This window comes from Lygodium microphyllum, chromosome 26, assembly GCF_053477565.2.
Source record: "Lygodium microphyllum isolate KBCC chromosome 26, Lygodium_microphyllum_v1.1.10, whole genome shotgun sequence".
NCBI lineage: Eukaryota > Viridiplantae > Streptophyta > Polypodiopsida > Schizaeales > Lygodiaceae > Lygodium > Lygodium microphyllum.
The window spans coordinates 70849176-70871634 of record NC_141160.1 but is presented as its reverse complement, the minus strand read 5'-3'; the positions used below and the strand labels follow the sequence as shown (position 1 = coordinate 70871634).

General features: G+C 42.0%; 1 protein-coding gene across 1 annotated transcript; it reads left to right on the top strand.

Moving 5' to 3' along the window:
- Positions 1-828: 828 nt before the first annotated feature.
- Positions 829-2843, top strand: LOC148013387 (agmatine coumaroyltransferase-2-like). The gene is made up of 2 exons (XM_087667825.1): positions 829-1259; positions 1718-2843. The coding sequence occupies exons 1-2, from the start codon at positions 867-869 to the stop codon at positions 2621-2623; spliced, it is 1299 nt and encodes a 432-aa protein (XP_087523951.1). The 5' UTR covers positions 829-866; the 3' UTR covers positions 2624-2843.
- The last annotated feature ends 19616 nt before the right edge of the window (positions 2844-22459 follow it).

The window sequence follows — 22459 nt, the reverse complement described above, 5'->3', positions numbered from 1 at the left end:
TTTCTTTTAAAAATGAAACTGACATTGACATCTTACGCCACTAACCCCATGTTGCAACCATTCTTTTTCGGGGGTGAAGATAAATCCATAATACAATGATGTTAACATTGTAAGCGCTAGTGCGACTCGACCCTCAGGAGTCGTGTGTATTAGTCGAGAGAGAGTTTGTAGAAAAAAATAGTATCAATGATCTTATTTATAAAAAATATTTTATTTTTAATTAAAAATTTACCTTAATGCAATGTTGGAAAATTTTTACCCTTCTACAAATAAGAAGGGGAAAATTTTCTATTTGTACTTCAGAGAAAGGCTTGCATAATTTTGGGGTTCTCTAGCAAGTCAATAATGGGCGAGAAGGGCTTTATAACCTTCAAAAATGAACAATTGGATCATTGCAAAGAGCCTGGGCACAGGCAAGGTTCAAGCAATAGAAAATCGATGTGACAATAGGCCCCACCTTTTGCTCTATCAGATTCCTACTGGAAGCGCCTTGTAATCTTGACCGATGACTTCTTCATGTACATGTCAAGCAAGGTCCGATAGGGTTCACCAGCCAATCAGCTTCCTATATGCCTACCTATGGTTGACCTAAACCTATCAAAGAGATTTATCAAGAGCATGTGCCCATACTCTCAATTCAATGGAAGTGAAATTCGGCACAATTCAGGCAAGCATATACCTCTGCTTGAGATGGGGGAGGATATTTGTACTTATGGGGCCCACCAAAGGTCAATGGTTAGCTAATATTTTGAATGACAACTCTTTATTAAAAAAAGGTTGTATACGGTGGACCGTCGGCTCGTGGCTTCACGTCTCCCTCTCTCTCTCTCTCTCTCTCTCTCTGGAGTCTGCGCTTGCGTGCAGGCATGAAGGTTGTCCGAACCTCCACCCGCCTGGTGAAGCCAGAAGGAGAGCCCCTCCTCTCTGGCCATGGCAGCTGCATCCCCCTCAGCAGCTTCGACCTCTCCATCGCGCCCGTGTACGCCGAGTTCCTGTGCGCCTTCCATGACCCTGCCCCTCCCACCCCCCTCCTCGAATCTAGCCTCGCCAAAGTGCTCACCCAATACCGCGAATGGGCTGGCCGCCTCGGTACAGACGACACAGGACGCCCCGCCATCCACCTAACCGACGACGGAGCCGCCCTCATCGAGGCAGAAGCCGACGGTTCCCTCGACGATCTTGTCCCCTTCAACCCTTCCTTCCAGCTCCTTGAGCTCATTCCCATCAACACAGGGGTGCCTGAATTGCTGCTCATCCAGGCAACACATCCCCCCCTCCTCAGTGCATTTTGCTTGCATCTCCGTGCCAATCTTGCCATCATATCCAATTATTGCATTTTCATACATCTTGCCTGCCATCATGTCCAACAGTTTCTATAGTCTTGTACGTAGTGCTAATATGCCATGATCATATATGATCATGCACCATGTCCTCGATGTATTCTTTAACACCTCACATCATATTAGCAGCGACCTGCCTTCCACCATCTCCAACTATTATGTGCACGTGTGGTAATACTGGCCTGTCCTCATGTGTGATAATGCTAGCATGCTCAGATGTAGCCAATATTGCATTTTCTTACGCTAACAAACAAGCACGATGCATTATTCACATGTGATCTGTATGTGTCATTCATCCTCACAACATTCATGTTATACAATGTATATGCATAGCAACATGCTCATTGGCTTCTGAGTGCATCTGATGGCTTTTGCAGTTGACAAGATTTACATGCGGGGGAATGACCATAGGTGTGGCAAGCCATCATCAGGTGGCTGATGGGGAGGCTGTAAGTGGCTTCATGGATGCATGGGCACTCACTGTCCGAGGGCTGCCTATCCCATTTTCTCCTTTGCACGACCGCTCGGCCCTGATGGTGGCAAGAGAATATCATCCCCCACGCTCAGAACTGGCAGATGTCGATTATCAGAGACCTGCACCAAAGCCGGATGAGGTAGCCAAAGTGTATGATCCTGAGTTGGCTACCAAAAAGCTGCATTTCAGTGTGGAGCTGCTAAAAAAGATCAAGGCACAAGCTGCCAAGGGTGCTGGTGAGGGTGTCACATACACTACCTTTGAGAGCCTGCTGGCACATCTGTGGAAATGCATCACAAAAGCTCGGGGGCTGGAGAATGAAGAGGGGGAGACAAGGGCTCTTGTGCCCGTGAATGCTCGGAAACGCCTCAATCCTCTGCTTCCAAAGGAGTATTTTGGCAATGCGATATGCCATGCATGCCCCCAGGCCACTATCAAGGAGCTCTTGGCACAACCACTTTCCTTTGCTGCAAACCTTGTGCATGCTGCCATAAAGAACGTTACCAGTGACTATGTCCGCTCCGCCTTTGACCTTGTGGAGCTTCAGCAGAAATACCCTGTGCAGATAGCCAGAACTCTCGGGACAGCGATGACACCCAACTTGATTGTGACTAGCTGGGTTAACCTGCCTTTGTATAAGCTCGATTTTGGGTTTGGGACCCCCATCTTTGTCGGAAACCCCTTCATTCCCTATGAGGGTCTTGTGATCTTGGTCCCTACAAAGGATGGCAGCATTGACGTCGTACTAGGTCTGTTTGAACCAGACATGGCTAAGCTTGAGCCCATCTGCTACCACCTTGATCAGTGATAGCCTTTCTTGGAAAAGGAAACATTCAGCTATCTGGTCATTTTTCGTCTAGGATGTGATAGATTTGCGAGTAAAACATGCACACAATATAAAAAGAGGTTTCTTTTTCCTTATTATCCAAAAGACAAACTGGGACCTTCACAATGTAATACACTTGGACTCATTATTTTGAGTATCCAAATACACAAAGCATGTCAATTGGGATTTCCTCCTTATGGCATTCACTTGGACTCATCATTCTTAACACATCGATACGGAGACTTATCCCCACTAAGCATGACCTCCAATGCTTTACTATTTAGATCATTTTTCATTGGCATCTTGTAGTAATAGTGTTGCCAACTTCCAAGTTCTATTTTTGTGTAGTATGCTCTCACATGCACGAATTTATTGAAGAGGTTACTACTAGCACGCATGTGCCAAACCAGGCAATGTAGTTTACTCCTACACTCTTGACGGATCTAGGTCTGGCATGACATCAAGAATGAACAACAATAGTCCTTTCATGATATTGATTGGATTCTACAAAGATTCCAATTGACCAATGGGCAAAAGAAATGGCTCAGCTCCACTCCTAATGGGGTCAAAAGAAGACTGGTCATTTTTAATAATGATAAGTACCACACTAGTGCTTAATTCCTTGGAATCTTAGGGTGGCAAAATGCATTGCTATTGCAAAAGGAGGAGAGACTTTAGTGGGCCCTCTCTAATCATCAAGGATCACGATGATGTGATTATGTTTTTGTGATCTGGTAATAATAATACATCATTAACTCTATGATTTTATGTTAATAAAGTTAAAAGTAATATTAATTGGGTAAAACTTTCTACGTCGGTCAAACCTAAAGGGGTTTTTTTTGTATTTGGGAGGGCCCATCAGGTTACCATGCCTAGTAGAGTATGGAGAAAACTTGGCAGGCTTAAAATCCTAGAAAATCCAATATATATAGAAGAGCACAATTGCATTTCTCACTTTTCCAACTTCTGGGTGAGTCTCTTGGGGAGTGCATTCTTCTTGGGTGAAGAACTCTCTTACAAGATGATCTCAGAAGTATCTCGTGCATTGAGTGGGATCTTTCACTGAGCCAGATTCCATTCTTTGCATAGGGATACTTAAAAACAAGGAACCAAAGTGCGTGCAAATAAGATTAGGTTACTCATTCTAGCACGAGCAAGGGGTAATTCTTGATTTTCTACTAGTCTTGGTTCTTGTTTTTGAATAAGCATTGGGGTAATCATAAAGTGCTTTATATCTTGGGTATTTGGTCCTCTCACTGGCCATAGGTATCCTAGATATAAAGCATTGGGTTAGACAATAGCAATTAAACATGTGTGAACTTTATTAATGGGCTACTATCCTAGCTTAGTTCATGGTATGGTTATTGTTTGTTGATACTATTTGGACTATGTCCCTAACTAGGCAAAATCATTTCATTAGCATTTGTTTGTTATTATGTTACACATGTGCTTTAATATTATGCTTATTGTTTATATGTTATGTAAATGATTTTTTAATTTATTAATTATGTAGTATTACTATATAAATATGTGAACACAATAAATATGCATGTGGTTATGAATCATCGTGTGGCATAAAAGCTTCAAATCTTCAGAATATTATTGCACGTGTACTTGTCTCTATGCATATTCTTAAGGTATAAATACTATCAATGTTTGCATCCTTATTACATTTTTACTTATTTTTTTCAAATTTCTTTCATGTCATGATTCATGTATTATGCGTTTATTAAAAGTACACAAATTTTTTTACAATTTTGTATATTACTAACAAAATAAATAGTGCTTTTAAATTGTGCATAGTTGTTGAAACAATATAAGAATAACATTTGCATGTGTGTGCATATTCCTTATTTTTCTCTGTACTTAATTTATTTTTTGAAGACTAAGAATGTAAATGATTGATTGTTCCATTGTTGTGCTATATGATCTCAATATATTGGAATGTTGGACACATTCTCATTCCTTCAAGAGCTTTGACACATGAGAATCAATGACTATCTCTCTCACATAGCCTCTTGCACACGAATGTAAGCATTCATTTGTAGTGAGTGGCATGGCCTTCCTTCAATCCCAAGAATGATACGCTTTGCACACTCCACAATCTAAGTGAGTGCTCCTTTGACTCTCAAGCTCTACAACATCAACATGCGAAGGAGAGCATGGGCATGGCAAGATATAAAGCTTGGAGAGAAGATGAGAATAACTTCACCCTCTTAGTCCCTCACCCTCACTCTCTCACTCTCTTGCTCTCAATCTCACAATGAAAGTAAGAAGGCAAGTGCAAAAACGTTTAACTTACCTTCAACGTCTTAGTCTCTCACCCTCACTCACTCTCACAATGAAAGTAAGAAGGCAAGTGCAAAAAGCTTGCACACACATGAATACATTTATTTATTCATTCTCATCCTTTTTAAATATTTTTAAGGTTAGGATTTCCCCATTCCTCTTGGAAATCTAGCCCATCTTATGGGCATCATGACATGTCATCTCTTATTGCATGCTTTTTCTATTGTGAGAATGAACTAAAACCTTTGTGGTATTTCCTCAAGAACCTATGATATCATTACAAGTTGCACGGGATAGAGCCGACTCGTAAATTTACACGATAAATCAATACAATTGTTGCAGTCTAGTTTTGGCAATTTAACCATGCAAGTGCTTCATGACATTATGTTGTGGTGATGGAGAATAATCTAAAAAATTAGACTCCTTCCTTGTGCTTGCTTGCACATTGCATGATGCATACTTCTTGCAGTTAACATTATCCCCCTCCTAAATGAGTTCCAATCCCATGGCACTCTCGATTATAGGTGGCATGCTTTTGCTTGCATTAAACACATGGATGCTAGGGATTGTTGTGTGTTGTCCTTAGAGGAGTTCTATAGACTATTGATGGTGCAAAAGGTTCTTATTGTACGGTAAGTTGTTGCTAGAGTGGTGGTAGGTATCCTGGTTTGCTGAAGTTGGTGGTGTGCTTGGGATTCTCTTGGTGGGTTCCGATGGTTATTAGTCTCCTATTGAATTCTCATGGTAAATCGAAGGATGAGAGTATTAGGATGGAAGATCTTGAAGAGCAACTGGTGGCAAGTTAATCCTTGGACTCTTCAATACTTGCAATTGAAAAACCTCTCATATAATCTCTTCCTAGCAGACAATGCTAGTCTTCTTATCATACATAGAATATATTTGTTAGTTTGGGAGATGGGTCAAACTCCAAGAAAACATGTCCCGTACTTGAGGACCCAACCCATGCATACGATGTGGTGTGGAGATATTGCCATAGTGTATATGAATACTCACATATTACTTAGAATATAGTCATGCAAGTCCTCATATCTGTGTTGTTGATGAAGCAAGGGTAAGATCGATTGGAAAAAATTGGTGCTATTAACTGAGATTGCACTTGAAGAAAACTATGAAGATGTCATTAGTATGCTAGATAAGATGTGTTGTAGGTGGAATGGCCTAAGAATAAGCATCTTCTGTAGTTTTAGTTGCTTCCAATGAGATTGAAGAGAACAGTCTCTTCGTCCAAAGCTTTTCTACATTGCTTTGAGAAGGATATTGATGTGATATAAGGAAGGAAGTGTGCCAGTGACTTAGGGTGACATATCTAACGATAGGCAAGGCATGCTTCCTAGGTATGTCCTACCCTTGACATGCCCTAAGTGATTGTGGGAAGAATGAACAAAAGGGCTAGGGGATTAGGGATAGAGCTAGCCAACCAGGGCCACCAAACATATCTAATTTGAGAACCCCTATGTGTAGTGTAGTGATCATGCGTATATTTGTTTATTTTGATTTTTTCCTTTTTTTGTTTTTTTAATCCTTATCTTTTTTTAAAAAATGATATGACAATGTCATATAATGGGGCTTTCAACCTTATAGGAGAGATCAAAGTGATTTTGGAAGGCTGATAAGGACTACACATTGAGTAGGAGGTGTTAGATCCTTAAGTATTGATTTGCCATTGTGAACAACCCATTAATGATGGAGCATTTAAAGTTTTGGAGAGATTATTGAATTGGAGGTAGCAGTCAAGGTTCAAATTTGGCTCCTTGAGGTAAGATTTCTTTTTGTGTTCCCTTAGAGTTTGTTGAAAGTCCTACGTGTCCATGTCTTTGGTCTTTCTTGTGTTTAGGAGGTCTTCCATAGCTTGCTAACTTGTTGCTCCTTTGTTGCTATTTTAAGCTATTTGTCTATATTCACTTGATAAAATGTGAAAGAATGTAGTCAAGTTCAATGAGGACTTATGAAAAATTTTGAAAATTGTTGTTACTACCACACTTATTGTTCATGTTGCTAACAATCGGTCGCTTCATCTTGTTATTCCTTATTCTTTAGTGAGGATTTTGTCAAGCAGGGAAAGGTTTAAGAGAGGTCATGCTATATCATGACTCCTTGCACAATGATAAGAACTTGAAGGGTCCAAATGGCACATCTTTTCTTTGAAATGGTCATGAGCCAACTTCTAAGTTCAACCATTAAAGCTCTCATAGTATACCGTACTTACTTGAATGAGCTACCATTCTGTGCTTTCTCTTCTAGTACTAATTAATAGTTAGGGGACACAATGTATTATGGAATGTGGGAACCAAATGGTGTTCCTTAGCTTCCTCATCAAGGATGTGTCTTAAAAGGTCATCTAGGCAGTCACTGTATTGCTCATTGAGGTGTTCCTACTCTTCCTAAGATAGTGGGCATGCTAAGAAATCCTCAAATTCCTCTAGTAGGATTCCAACATCAAACTGGACATAAAGACGAGCAAGGAACATGATTTTATCACTCAATTCTTGAAGGTAGTTAGTTACTGGTTGATGTTCAATTTGGAAAATTTCTATTGCAATATCATTTATTCTTCTTAGTCTACAAGTTAGGTTTTAATTGAGAGGTTTTGGTTGGGTTGAGCTTGACTTGAGAGTCGTTAACTCCCTTGGGCTCATTGGTTTTATGCCAACATCATGCCTTTCCGATGTAGTAGGCATATTTTCCTTGGTGGAGTTGGTAGTTTTTGAATTGGTAGCAATTGAGGAAAAGTGTTGTTTTGGTTTCCTTCACTCATACATGACTACCCGGAGGAGGCAGAAGCATGGGTGGCACAAGTTGGAAGAGCTAGAGGTAGAGGAGGCGGGTTGGCCTCTACATAGGTAGGGTAACAAACCCCCCCTTTTTTTTACAGGTGTAGTTAGGTTAAAGAAGGAAAACATAAGCATATATCCAAAATTGAAAAAAATATTTTTAATAAAAGCTTAATCATTTGAAAGCTTTTAGTTTTTTCAAGTTTGTAAACTACAAAAGCTTTGAAAATCTTAAAGAAAAGCTTTGAACATTGGGATGTACATTTGATGCCTCTTGGATTCCCAGATGTTATGACACTTATGTCTTGAGCTTGCACTACTCTTTGCTATTCCAAATTTTGTTCCAATGGGAGTACTTTGATATTTTATTATAGAGCTTGATTTGAGACAATGGGAGTCTCTTACCTATGTATATATGCTTAGTTGGTTTCGTTATATAGCCCTTGCAAACATTCATGCTTCTAGGTTGATTTACCTTTGATTTGTACACTCAGTACTTCCTCTTATCAAATGGGTTTGTTAATGTTGGATGCATTCTTGGTTATGTACTTGAGCCTCTATTCGTATGTAGTGAGTCAATTGTAGATTGGTGGGTCTTTGTTACTTTTGGAGACCTCTTAGGCACAATTGTCTTATGTACATGCTACTCCTTTGCTTGGGATTACATGTATGTACCTGACATCGTTGGGTCTTTGACATCATTTGATAGCTTGGTGGTTTATGCTTTTTCTTGACACTATTAGTTGCATTGTATATCCCAGTTGCTACTTGGATATCCTTGGTAGTGGTAGCTTTGTATTTTGGTCTTTTTCCTATAGTTTCACACCGTTTTATAGTAACTTTATAGATACCCATGCTAAAATTCAATTTTGAGCGGTTTCTTTAAGAGCAGACACTTGTTATGGCACTTTAGTGCATTTATTTTGTGGATAGCTCTACATTGGATTGCACTTCACCTCTTGCATTCAATTTTGGGCTGATTTTGGGATTGGTTTACTATTATTATGGCAGTCCGTTCACTCTTTTCTTTGTAGTTATCATGGCATATGCTTCTAGGGATAGTGCCATTTTCAACATAGACAAGTTGGATGGCAACAACTTCAATTATTGGAAGACCTAGATATGGTAGGTTTTTGTTCAGAAGAAGTAAATCTAACCCTTGAAATGCAAAGGTATAAAGCCCAAGGATTTTAATGGTGTCGAGTCTTGGGCTAATCTTGATGAGTTTTACAAGTCCACCATTATCTTATCTTTATCAAAGTAGGTTTATTTTAATCGCAATTGTGTTGGCTTAAGAAACTCATGGACCTTTGTATGAAGGAAGGCACTACTATATCCACTTACTTGAATGAGTTTCATTCCATTTCTACCTAGCTTACTTCATAGGGGATTACCTTTGAGGAGAATGTCAAGGTTATGTTATTGCTTATTACTGTCCCTGAGTCTTGGGATACCTTTTGCACTTCCATAGATACTAATGCTCCTAAAGATGGATCTAATCTCAAGGAGATAGAGAGTGACATATCGATGCAGCCTATGCCTCTCATGAACTCACTATTAGAAATCATAATGATGGCAGATATGGTAATAATCATCGTGATAGAGATGCCAACAAGGTAAGTCAAAGTCTACATCTTGTGGGTAGGGTTTCAATAAATCCTATGGGCCCAAATCATCTAGTATATGTTATTATTGTGGGTATTAGGGTCAATTTGGCCATAGTGCCATACAAAGTCTATTGTTAAGATTGAGGAGATAAATGCATTGGAGAACAGTTTTGATGAGTACATTTTGGTTGCTTCTTCTCTTGATGTCCACGTGACTAATGCTCAATCATCTTTCTCTCAGTGTTGATCGTTTGATTCAAGGGCTTCCTTTCATGTAACCTTGCATCATGCTTGGTTCTATAGCTATTGTTCTATGGCAGGTTCTATGAGATTGGGGCATGATCATGTTTGTGACATTTGTTGGCATTGGGATGTTCGTTTGTATTTTGTTGCTAGTACTTTGTTTACGTTGCATGATATATGCCATGTGCAAACTTTGGCTAAAAGGCTTATCTCTGTTGGATAGTTAGATGATGGTGGGTATCATGTTTCCTTTGGTGATTCTACACGAAAAAACACTCGTAAAAATCTCATTTTGGCTAAAGGGGCCAAGGTCAGCAATCTTTATCCCTTACTTGTACTTGGCATTATTAATCATGTTTTGGTTGTGACTAGTCTTCCACATGTAGGCATTGTCATCTTGGGCAAATGTCCCTAAAAGGAATGAAAGTCTTGACTCATTTGTAGTATCTCTTACTTGTGGACTTTTTATATTTTGATTCATGTGACCATTGTTTATATGGTAGACAAACTCGTAAAACACATAAAAAGTATAGCACTATGCGCATGGGTGAGCCTTTGGCTCTCGTTCATTCAAATGTTTTTGGTCCCATGTTCTATCATACCTTGGGTGGTACAAAGTATTTCATTATATTCATTGATGATAATTCGCATAAGGCTTAGGCCTATCCCATAAAGCAGAAGTCAAAGGCTTTGTCTACATTTCAATGCTTTCTTGCTATGGTTGAGAACCAGTTTAGGAAGAGGTTGAAATACCTACGATCTGATAATGGGAGAGAATATGTCTCTAAGTTGTTTGAGTAGTTTTGTAATGAGAGAGGTATTAAGTATTAATTGACCACCCCTTACACTCTACCCCAAAATGGTTTGTAGAGCACATGAATCAAACTATTTAGGAAAGAGTCCGCAATATGCTTAGCCAAGCAAGCTTACCATACACTTTTTGGACTAAGTCAGTTATTATTGGCATTCACTTGATTAATAGATCCTTGTGCACTACTCTTGGTGGTAGAGTTGTAGAGAAGGAATGGTCTAGAAAACCTCTCTAGTATGCCCATTTGTGAGTCTTTGGATGTAAGACATTCTGCCATATTCCTAAATACAAATGTAACAAGCTAGATTTGAAGTCCATCAAATGAATCTTTCTTGGTTATAGTAATGCAGATGAGATGAGCTATCACCTTTGGGATCTATAGGCTCAAAAGGTTATCCACAACCATGATATTATCTTTCATGAGGGCAAGATGCATAAGCAACAAGAGCTAGTAATTGAGGTGCATAGGGTGATCTTTCAAGAGGAGCCTCCTATTATCATACAACCAACCCCAACTAGAAAACTTACCATTGTTGATGATGTAGTGACCTAGGATCTACCTATTGCATAGGATCGTGATGTTGGACAAAGAGGACAAGATGTAAGGCCTCCCAACTAGTTTTGAGTTACTCTAGTAGAGCATTGTGTCCTCTTAATTGTTATGAACCCTCTATGCATTATGTGGTGGTGATACATTCTGATGTATCCCTTACTTATGAGGAGGCTATGTGTAAATGTGATAATCACTCTTGGGAGAGGACCATACAATCTTAATTTAACTCATTACATAAGAATCATACATGGGATTTGTTTCCATTCATTGCCCAATGGAAGAGAAAGGCAATGGTGAGATATGTGATAGAAGTTATGGATTGTAGGAGGGTTGAGAGAGAGAGAGAGAGAGAGAGAGGAACACAAGAGAGTTATGCAGGTATAAAATGAATGGTACTCTTGGTGTAACATTCCGCCCACCGCATACAAAATCCCCTCCCCCCTTTTGTTAAGAGAATTGATTTTTTTAATAAAATTATTCCCCCCTACCATTGCCGTCAGGCAGTGAGGGGGAAAGAAGAAGTTGACAATGGTAGGGGAGACAATGCAATGATGTGGAGCCCATAAAGCCGATGAAGAAGATGATGATGAGGGTGATGACAACGTCGACAAGGGGGAGGCCACATGCCTACAACCCCTCCCTAGCCAGCACGCCTAGTCTATAGCCATTCAGGAGGTGCAAAACTCCATGTCATCATGCAAACGGCCGGGTGGAGGCACCCCTCCACCTCCTCTCCACGTCCCCCCTCCCCCCAAGAATAGACCTCCCTCCCCATGATAAATCCCTCCCTCCCAATCACAAGGTAGAGACAAGGCCTGGAAGGGCTCGACCTGCTACTGCACGGGCATGGAGAGAGAGAGAATAGAAATGTAACAAGCTAGATTTGAAGTCCATCAAATGAATCTTTCTTGGTTATAGTAATGCAGATGAGATGAGCTATCACCTTTGGGATCTATAGGCTCAAAAGGTTATCCACAACCATGATATTATCTTTCATGAGGGCAAGATGCATAAGCAACAAGAGCTAGTAATTGAGGTGCATAGGGTGATCTTTCAAGAGGAGCCTCCTATTATCATACAACCAACCCCAACTAGAAAACTTACCATTGTTGATGATGTAGTGACCTAGGATCTACCTATTGCATAGGATCGTGATGTTGGACAAAGAGGACAAGATGTAAGGCCTCCCAACTAGTTTTGAGTTACTCTAGTAGAGCATTGTGTCCTCTTAATTGTTATGAACCCTCTATGCATTATGTGGTGGTGATACATTCTGATGTATCCCTTACTTATGAGGAGGCTATGTGTAAATGTGATAATCACTCTTGGGAGAGGACCATACAATCTTAATTTAACTCATTACATAAGAATCATACATGGGATTTGTTTCCATTCATTGCCCAATGGAAGAGAAAGGCAATGGTGAGATATGCGATAGAAGTTATGGATTGTAGGAGGGTTGAGAGAGAGAGAGAGAGAGAGAGAGAGAGAGAGAGAGGAACACAAGAGAGTTATGCGGGTATAAAATGAATGGTACTCTTGGTGTAACATTCCGCCCACCGCATACAAAATCCCCTCCCCCCTTTTGTTAAGAGAATTGAATTTTTTAAAAATTATTCCCCCCTACCATTGCCGTCAAGCAGCGAGGGGGAAAGAAGAAGTTGACAATGGTAGGGGAGACAATGCAATGATGTGAAGCCCATAAAGCCGATGAAGAAGATGATGATGAGGGTGATGACAACGTCGACAAGGGGGAGGCCACGGGCCTACAACTCCTCCCTAGCCAGCACGCCTAGTCTATAGCCATTCAGGAGGTGCAAAACTCCATGTCGTCATGCAAACGGCCGGGTGGAGGCACCCCTCCACCTCCTCTCCACGTCCCCCCTCCCCCCAAGAATAGACCTCCCTCCCCATTATAAATCCCTCCCTCCCAATCACAAGGTAGAGACAAGGCCTGGAAGGGCTCGACCTGCTACTGCACGGGCATGGAGAGAGAGAGAATAGAAATGTAACAAGCTAGATTTGAAGTCCATCAAATGAATCTTTCTTGGTTATAGTAATGCAGATGAGATGAGCTATCACCTTTGGGATCTATAGGCTCAAAAGGTTATCCACAACCATGATATTATCTTTCATGAGGGCAAGATGCATAAGCAACAAGAGCTAGTAATTGAGGTGCATAGGGTGATCTTTCAAGAGGAGCCTCCTATTATCATACAACCAACCCCAACTAGAAAACTTACCATTGTTGATGATGTAGTGACCTAGGATCTACCTATTGCATAGGATCGTGATGTTGGACAAAGAGGACAAGATGTAAGGCCTCCCAACTAGTTTTGAGTTACTCCAGTAGAGCATTGTGTCCTCTTAATTGTTATGAACCCTCTATGCATTATGTGATGGTGATACATTCTGATGTATCCCTTACTTATGAGGAGGCTATGTGAAAATGTGATAATCACTCTTGGGAGAGGACCATACAATCTTAATTTAACTCATTACATAAGAATCATACATGGGATTTGTTTCCATTCATTGCCCAATGGAAGAGAAAGGCAATGGTGAGATATGTGATAGAAGTTATGGATTGTAGGAGGGTTGAGAGAGAGAGAGAGAGAGAGAGAGAGAGAGAGAGAGGAACACAAGAGAGTTATGCGGGTATAAAATGAATGGTACTCTTGGTGTAACATTCTGCCCACCGCATACAAAATCCCCTCCCCCCTTTTGTTAAGAGAATTGAATTTTTTTTTAAATTATTCCCCCCTACCATTGCCGTCAGGCAGCGAGGGGGAAAGAAGAAGTTGACAATGGTAGGGGAGACAATGCAATGATGTGGAGCCCATAAAGCCGATGAAGAAGATGATGATTGATGGACCAAAAAACGGGCCGGCACTGGCTCATGCACTAGCCGGACCTCGTCACTACGCACAAGACAACCCCTCGGCCTCGTGGCCAGGAGCGTCTATCAAAATCTCTGCCTTCCTAAACATTGCGTTTGTAATACGTTGTAGTCCAACTAATCCTAGCCCACTACTCCTCAGAAGGAGTCCCTTTCACATAGCCAAAAGGGTCGAATCACATACACATGGGATTCCTCCTACGGCTGAATGCCGTCAACCCTCTGCGACTCTCCTACACCTTGGGGATTGGCCCCTCAGTGCGTCGCTCAACATTTAGACATTTCGCACAAACGTCGCTCAAGGTACCAAATAAGCGTGTCCAGGAATGTACCATTGTCCTTACTTGATTTCCCCTTTAGGATCCCACGGCTAGCCTACAGCATGGGTATCTCACTGCCTCTCACTCAACGTAGGGTCAAAGTCCTAATACAAGCAAGTGCTATGCATTTCTAGGAGCTGGCTTCTGATACTTTTAAATTCCTTTCATGCTCCATGCATTTCGTGGATGTCTAGTGCTCAAACATTTAGTAAAACAGTATCGTGCACAAGTGCAAAAACATCCTTTTAATGGTTTCTTTTTAACGATTGTGCTTCGTTGCATGGCATTTTACGGCTTTTTCCCTTATTTTTCATATCAAAAGCGGACAAAACCAAACTAAAACACGGAAGAAAGGCTGATCTGAAGCAAATCTTCATGCCTCAGCCTCACTATACATTCACAGACATTACTCATAATTTTTCCCATTTTTCGAAGCCCAAAATATAAAATTTTCCCTATTTTTTAGGGTTTTTCCACCATTTTCTTGCAAATTTTCCCATTTTCTCCCATTTTTTAATTGCTGAAAATTAAGTTCAGTTTATGGGCTGTGGCCCTTAGTTCATTTCAGCAGAAAAAGAATTCTAGTAGGTGTGGATTAATTTATTGCATCATTTTTAGCCCAAAAAATCCTATTTTCCTTCATTTTTATGGTTTTTCGTGTCTCGGTTTTCTAATTTCTGCTATCCCGCACATGTTTTTCTGATTTTTAAATGATGAACAGCTAGAATACAACTCAAAGCACGACATACTCAAAACTCAATCCATATGAACACATTTTTATCAACCAAATTTGCATCAAAAGGCCATTTTCTTTGAAAAAAATAATTATTACCGTGTCTTGCGGGTTTTCCATTAAATTTGGCACGTCCCATGATTAATTTCCAGCCATGAATTCTGCGTGGAATCAGCAATCTACAATAATTTGGCATTGCCCTTCAGTCTCGTCAAGAATCGGCATCCATCCGGCCATCCATTTCCATTCTACTCTTCCACGCACGAACGGGGGTTAAGAGGAGAGAGAGGGAGGAGAGAGAAAGACTGATTTTTTCTCTCTTTCTACAGTCCACCATTGCGGGAGCGGAGACCGGCGATGCGGAGCGTAGCCTTGATGCAGGAGCCCGGGCTGATCATCTTCATGGCTTATGTTTTAATCTTCATCATGATTGGGGGGGGGGGGGGATTTTTTCGGCGGTCTAAAAAACAGCCGCCGCCCCCCCCATAATCACGATTTTTGGAGGGGGGTGCCAAAGGTCACCCCCCCTCCCTTACACCTCTTGGGATTTCCCAAATTGGGCCCCCCTTTGGGCACCCCGGCCGATTTCGGGCCATCTTGCGCGTACGGAACCCGATCGTCCCTCTGAAAATTTCTATGAACCCATCTCGACATCTCGCACTGACCGGCAGCTCCACTGACTGGCATAGGCGCACGGAAAAATTATGAAAATTCTCGGAGTGTCGTACGGGCGCCTGTCAAGCACTTGACGCTTAAAATCGTCCTAGGTCGAGCTGCCGCCTTCGTGGTTGAGCATTTTCCCCCGCATTTCCACATTTTTCTCCTATTTTTAGGCACATTCCGGGGCCTAAAATCCATCCTTCATTGGCGACCACGGGATAGGATGACTCAGTCCGTCGAACCCACGAACATAGCTGCACATAAACAACCAAAGAAGCATCAAACTGATACAAAACAAAGATATAATAAAACTTAGCACAATGCTCCCCCTACCCCTGGACAGAACCAAGGCATGACAGCCACAAGGAATAGGCCTAGCATCATTTAATAGAAGATCCAAAGTGAGTCACTAACCAACTGCTCCAACACAGCCAAACTAAAAAAACTATCAAAGAGGTTGCCCTAAGTGGTAGTCTGAACTACTTACCAACTAAAGACAACACAACTAGGAGCTCCTACAAGGCGAGGACTCCTATAGCTTGATCAAAGAATATGTTCTTTCAGTACATTTCTTCTTTTAGGGTTTTTATTGGATGAACATACTTAGGCATGTAAAAAGGAGGGAGCTGAGCGTAGTGACCCAAGGAGAACAGAGCATCGGTCTCAGGACCTGTCTCGGCACCCAAGAACCTACCAAGCCCTCGCAAGGCGACACTTAATCCTTTTCTAACGCTCACTTTTATTTTCGCTCCAACCTTCCTTGTTTTGGTATTATTTTTCCAACAAGAAGCCACCCCTAGGAAGACAAGGTATCGGCCCCGGGTCTGACTCGTCCCCAGGAACCTACCAGGCCTTCGCAAGGCAATGATCAACTGCTTATATATTTTCATTCCTTTTCTTTTCTTTGATAGGGGTTAGAACCCCTTTTTACACACCTTCGTATTTATATTCATCTTTTGGGATGTTCAGCGTTTCTTGGTATCATCATTATTATCTTCTGGCAGGCTTCTCTAACTGCCTCACTACTAACAAGAACTCCTAGAACGGCTACCTAGCAGGCTAGCAGGACAAGGCCACTAGGACTTCCTTCTAAAACAGGTCTTTCAATGTCTAACAATGTCGTTGCAGGAGGCAATGACTACTCCGACCTCCCTCAAACATACTTAGCCTAAACTTGGGACTTCATGCCTTAGTTGCCGGTCCCCAACAAAAATGTATCCCCTCGACAAGTACAAATACGCATATAACATGAAAGAAAGGTACTCGTAAAGAAGAAATATCACCTGGATTGGCCACAAGAAGCTTCCATCGCAGCAAAGGCTCCGCCAGGCGCCACCAAAGTCCATGAACCACGAAATCTGTCCATCACAACACTAAAACAAAAACCCAATTAAACGTACCTACACTAGACAGGGAAAGGGCCCTCTTGGCCTAATGAAATCAAACAATTCACTACAAAACTGCATCGGCCCTCTTGGCCTAATGAAATCAAACATTTCTCTGCAGAACATCCTCCTGGAAACAACTATGATAGACAGCAAAGCATACCATTCCCAGGGGAACAAAGGCTCGTAGCCCTAAACTAGGTGCATTAAATTGTGACCTATCCCTCCTGCGTATATCGCAAGAGGTGTTCGCATCACATTTCGTCTAACCAGTCTGTGGGTCCAAGATAATAAAGGCAGATGAGTCTCGCTTACCCTCTGCATCACCCAAATCAACCATCGTCTGCCAAAGAGGGCGTGTTCAGAAAGCATACCCCACAACCGATCGGGTCCTGTCTCACCATCAATAGATATATCGGGACAAGGGCCACAATTAAAGAAGAGGTCTTCTTCATACGCAAAATTAGCCAAAGAATCGGCAAACCGATTCCAATTCCGTGGAATCAGCTGAAAAGACACTCTATTGAATTCGTCTAGCAGGGCTATGGCAGTATGATGGTACATGCAAAGGATGGGGTTTCGTACCATGTACGTCCCATTGAGTTGATTTAAAACCAACTGAGAGTCCCCTTTCACCAACAACTGGCGGATACCACCCTTCTTTGCAATATTCAAACCCATAATCAGGGCTTTGTATTCTGCCATATTATTGGTAAAATTCGCCCCGAGATAAGCAGCTAACTTCATGACAATGCGTCGTCGGGGGTCTCGGATGACAACTCCTACACTTCCTTTTTTGCATGGACCCCTGGACGCCCCATCAAAGTACAAAGTGTACGTCCATAAAGGGTTTACACATCCTGCCATCCTGAATTCTACTCGTAATTATGGTAATCGAAATTCAGCATATTCAACGGGTGGATTGTAGGTTCCATCCCTCCATTGTCATTGAATTCAACAGGGATACTCGTCAAAATTTGTAGGCAGTGATGGCAAAAGACCTTGATCTCCCAAATAAATGTCCCGCCTTCTTGCTCAATCACCTTGTATCCTTTGCTCCACCAAATGAGCTTTCCCTGATGATACCTCTGTTCCAAATATGGGTGTTCTAAATAAGGGATCAGAGGACCCATCAACCTCTATCACGATTTCCTTGCAGATATTTGATCGATCTCGCCTAGACCTGCAAGGCAATCATAGCTTTAGTGCAATCAAAAATAATAAGGTTTAATCTTATTAAGATTAACCTTATTTTTAAATTCTATCCCCTCAAGGTCAGCTAACAACACTGTAGATTTATTCTTTCCTATTCTAACGATCCTATAGGGCCCATCCCATTTGGGTTCTAGCTTGCCTGGAAATAATTCTCGTCGTGCGTCATAATACAGAACAAGCTGTCCTTTCTTGAAGGTGTATTTCTTGGCTTTGAGATCGTGTAGCTGCTTCATTCGGCGCTTCGCCACTTCTTGGTGCAATAAGCTCTGCAACTTAAGCTCATCTAAATGTGCCAGTGTCGTCAAGCGCTCAAAAAGTGCGTCTGTATCACTCAAAGAATGATTGATGGCAAACCGAATAGTTGGCAGCTCAATCTCTAAAGGCAAGACACACTCCTCCCCATATACTAACTTGAACGGGGTATGGCCAGTGGCTCATTTGAAAGTCGTATTATAGGCCCACGCTGCCACGGATAACTTTTTATCCCAATCTCGTTTCTTTTCCGACACGATTTTGGACAGGATGCCCACAAGCTGCTTGTTGGTACTTTCAACCTGACCATTGGCTTGCGGATTATATGGGGTTGTCTTGTTATGCTTGATTCGCCACATCTCTGTCAAACCTTTGATCACCTTATTCAGGAAATGGGTTCCGCGGTCCGACACTAATTCTTTCGGCCGACCAAACTGGCATATTATCTGCTCTAAAAGGAAACTAGCAGTTTCTTTAGCATCATCTTTCCTTGTTGCACGTGCTTCTGACCACTTTGTGAAGTAGTCAGTTGCAACAATGATGTACCTCTTTTGCGTAGTCGACGACGGAGTAATAGGACCCACAAAGTCTATTCCCCACTTCTCAAATGGAAGTATCGCCATAATAGGGGTGAGTGGTCGTTTCCTATTCTCTCGACTATCATGTCGTTGACAAATATCGCATCGCTTAACATACGCAAACGCATCCTGGAAGATGGCAGGCCACCAATAACTTGCTCTTAAAGCCTTTTGTGCTGTAAGCCGTCTAGCAAAATGGCCACCGCAAGCAGAATCATGGCACTCTTCCAAAATGAATGGCACCTCGTCAGGCATCACACACCGGCGATAGATATCATCAACCCCTTGCTGATATAATGTACCTGCGATCAAGGCAAACTTTAACGCTTGCTGCTTAATTTTCCTTCTCTTAGCTTTAGATAATTCGGATCCCGCCTCTCCTGTTGATAAATAATGCGTTATTGCAGCATACCAGGAGGGAATAGATGCCGTATCTATTTTAAATAACAACTCCATGTCACTACCTCCAGCCACAGATTCTTTCGGCTCCCCAAAGTCCACAAGACATTCCACGATGCCTTGCAACCTTGGTGGCTTACTCTTGATTTCATAATCAAATTCCTGCAAAGTGATTAACCACTTCGCTAAACGATCAGGCGGCTGTAACTTATTCATCAATAGCTGAAGTCCCTCCGCCTTCGTATAAAGCACGACTTTCTCATAGAGAATGTAATGCCTGAATTTCTTGGTCCCAAAGACCATCACTAGACACAGCTTCTCCATGTAGGTGTAATTGATTTCGGATACCCCCAGCTTCCGGCTAGCAAAAGCAATCGGGTTGTACCACTTCTCTTCCCAAATCTGGGCTAAACAGCAGCTGATACTATACATGGTGGCCGCTGAGAATATATCAAACACCTCACCTCTTTTAGGTGCTTTTAAAACGGGCGCTCTTGCTAGCTCTTGTTTCACATCCTCGAATGCTACCTTACAAGGGCCACCCCATACAAACGAACAGCTAAAGGACAATAAATTTGTAAGCGGCAACGCTCTTTCTGCTAAGGCGTTGATAAATCTACGGTAGTAACCAACCGAAGACAGAAAGCTATGAACTTCCTTCGGAGTGCGTGGTGGACCCATGGCAACTATAACTTTAACCTTCTCGGGGTCTGTCACAATTCCTACCGAACTGACCACATGACCCAGCAATAGCCCATAAGGTACTCCAAAAACACACTTCCGTGGGTTTAGGGCGATGCAAAATTGTCTACAGCGCTCAAAGCATTTTCTTAGAATGATCAATTGCCTTTCTGTCAAGGTGGCAGCCCCTAAGTCATCAATAAACACCTTCAACTCTTCAGGGGATATGTCACCGAATGTCTTATCTACTGTTCGTTGCCACGAACCAGGCGCATTGCATAAACCAAAGGCCATCACATGGTACGCAAAAGTACCAAATACAGTAATGAAAGTTGTTTTCAACTTGTCCTCTTCTGCAATTGCCATTTGGTTATATCCTGCAAAGCAATTCATAAATGAATATATCTCCCTACCCGCTAATTGATCCAAAATCTGGTCAATAAATGGCAACGGGTAGTAGTCCTTAACTGTCTGCTTATTCAGCTCTCTAAAGTCTACACATAAACGGATTTGATTATTCTTCTTTTTTCTAATCACAACTGGCGAACACCATTCCGTGTGTTGCACAGGAAAAATCAAACCCGCTTTTCGAAGCTTCTGTAACTCTTCAAACAGGCCGTCCCTCAATTCGAAAGGCATACGCCTTACTTTCTGTCATACAGGACGACTGCCCTCTTTCAACGGAATTGTATGAACAGCAAGACTAGGAGGAATGCCTCTCAACTCATCATAACTCCAGGCAAAGATATCACGGAATTCCTGGATCAAGGCCATATAGTCCTCCCTTTCTGCTGTACTGAGCATAGAACCTAATTTGATTGGCCGCGAATCATCAAGGCAGTTCATACTTTGTCACATTCATTGATGATTGTTCTAGAAAGCTGTGGGTATATTTTATGAAGGAAAAGAGTGAAGCATTTGAGCACTTTAGAACTTTCAAGGCTGCAGTTGAAAGAGAAACAGGCTTGAAAGTAAAATGCTTGAGGTCAAATGGAGGGGGAGAGTACCTCTCGAATGAGTTCAGTGATTTTTTGAGGTCTCATGGGATAAAGAGATAGTTCACATGCAGGTATCCCCCACAGCAAAATGGGGTTGCAGAAAGAAAAAACATGCATATTACAGAAGTTGCAGGAGTACCTGTTAGTAGAGGTGTACCAAGGTTTGGTGTTTGTGCATTGTGCGGCAATGCTAGGCAAAGATGTGATAGGTGTCCCAGACATGACACTAAAAACCTCCTCTGCAATGGGAGGGCAACCAAGATAACTAGTCATCTCTCCCATGAATTTCTCCTTGTTTGGAAAACCTCTAAAAAAACTACTAACACCTCTAGAAAACACCGCTAAGGTGTTGTTCATGCGTTCCAACTCAGGATCAGTGCTGGAAGATTCAGGATTCCACATCTATACAAGCAACGCCAGGCCGTCCGAGTCCCAGATTTGGACGTCCGATTTTGAGAATCGGATGTTCGGACAACTGTCCGATCGGACCAACTCCGTCCGATCGGACCAACCTGTTAGACTCGGACACTCGGACCACCCAGAATCGGACCAGTCAGAATCGAACCAGTCCAGAATCGGACCAGTCAGAATCGGACTCCCTGTCCGATCCGATTCCCAGAATCGGACCACTTTTTCGATCCGACTCCTAGAGTCGGACGTGACCAAAATTGGACCACTGGGCCGATCGGACCAACCCAAAATCGGATGTCCGATTCTAATAATCGGACTCCTAAAAATTGGACATCTGAGAATCGGACAAAAAAGTGTCAAAATCGGACAGGTATCTAGAACTTTGTTGCCTTGTTTAGGGTTTTCATCGACAGGCTTATCCTTGTCGGCTTCTCTACCCTTTTGACCTCTTGTAAGGACAGCTCGCATATTAGAGGTTTCAGCTTCGTTAACACGTACACCCTCAATCAAAATAACCCCACTACCACTTGGTAGCTCCTCCACTGTAGTCTTTGGTCGTTGAAGTATTTGTTTAGGCCCGTCCTCTCGCTGGAAATCATTTCCTGGGGCACGATGATTAACAGGCCCTGGTTGCTGACTTCCTCGCTGGAGGGAACTGATCTTACTCCAGCAAGTAGCTGCTAAATGGCCAGATTTTCCACAAATATCGCACTTAACATTTGGGAAATTTCTTGGATAGTGCTGCCCACCACACCATTTGCAACTAAACCTCGACGGTGCACCCTCTTCTGGGTATCTACTTCCTATCAAATTTTGTTGTTTTTTAAGGAAGTTGACATCAACGGCTATCTGCCGATACTGCTCCGTAATCATGTTGGTATAATGCTTCATCATGTCCTTAACCTCGCCAAGAACATTGGAAGAACTGGACTCATAGCCTTGGTCATTACCATGTCGTTCCATCGGCCTAACAATTCGATTAGGCACTGGTT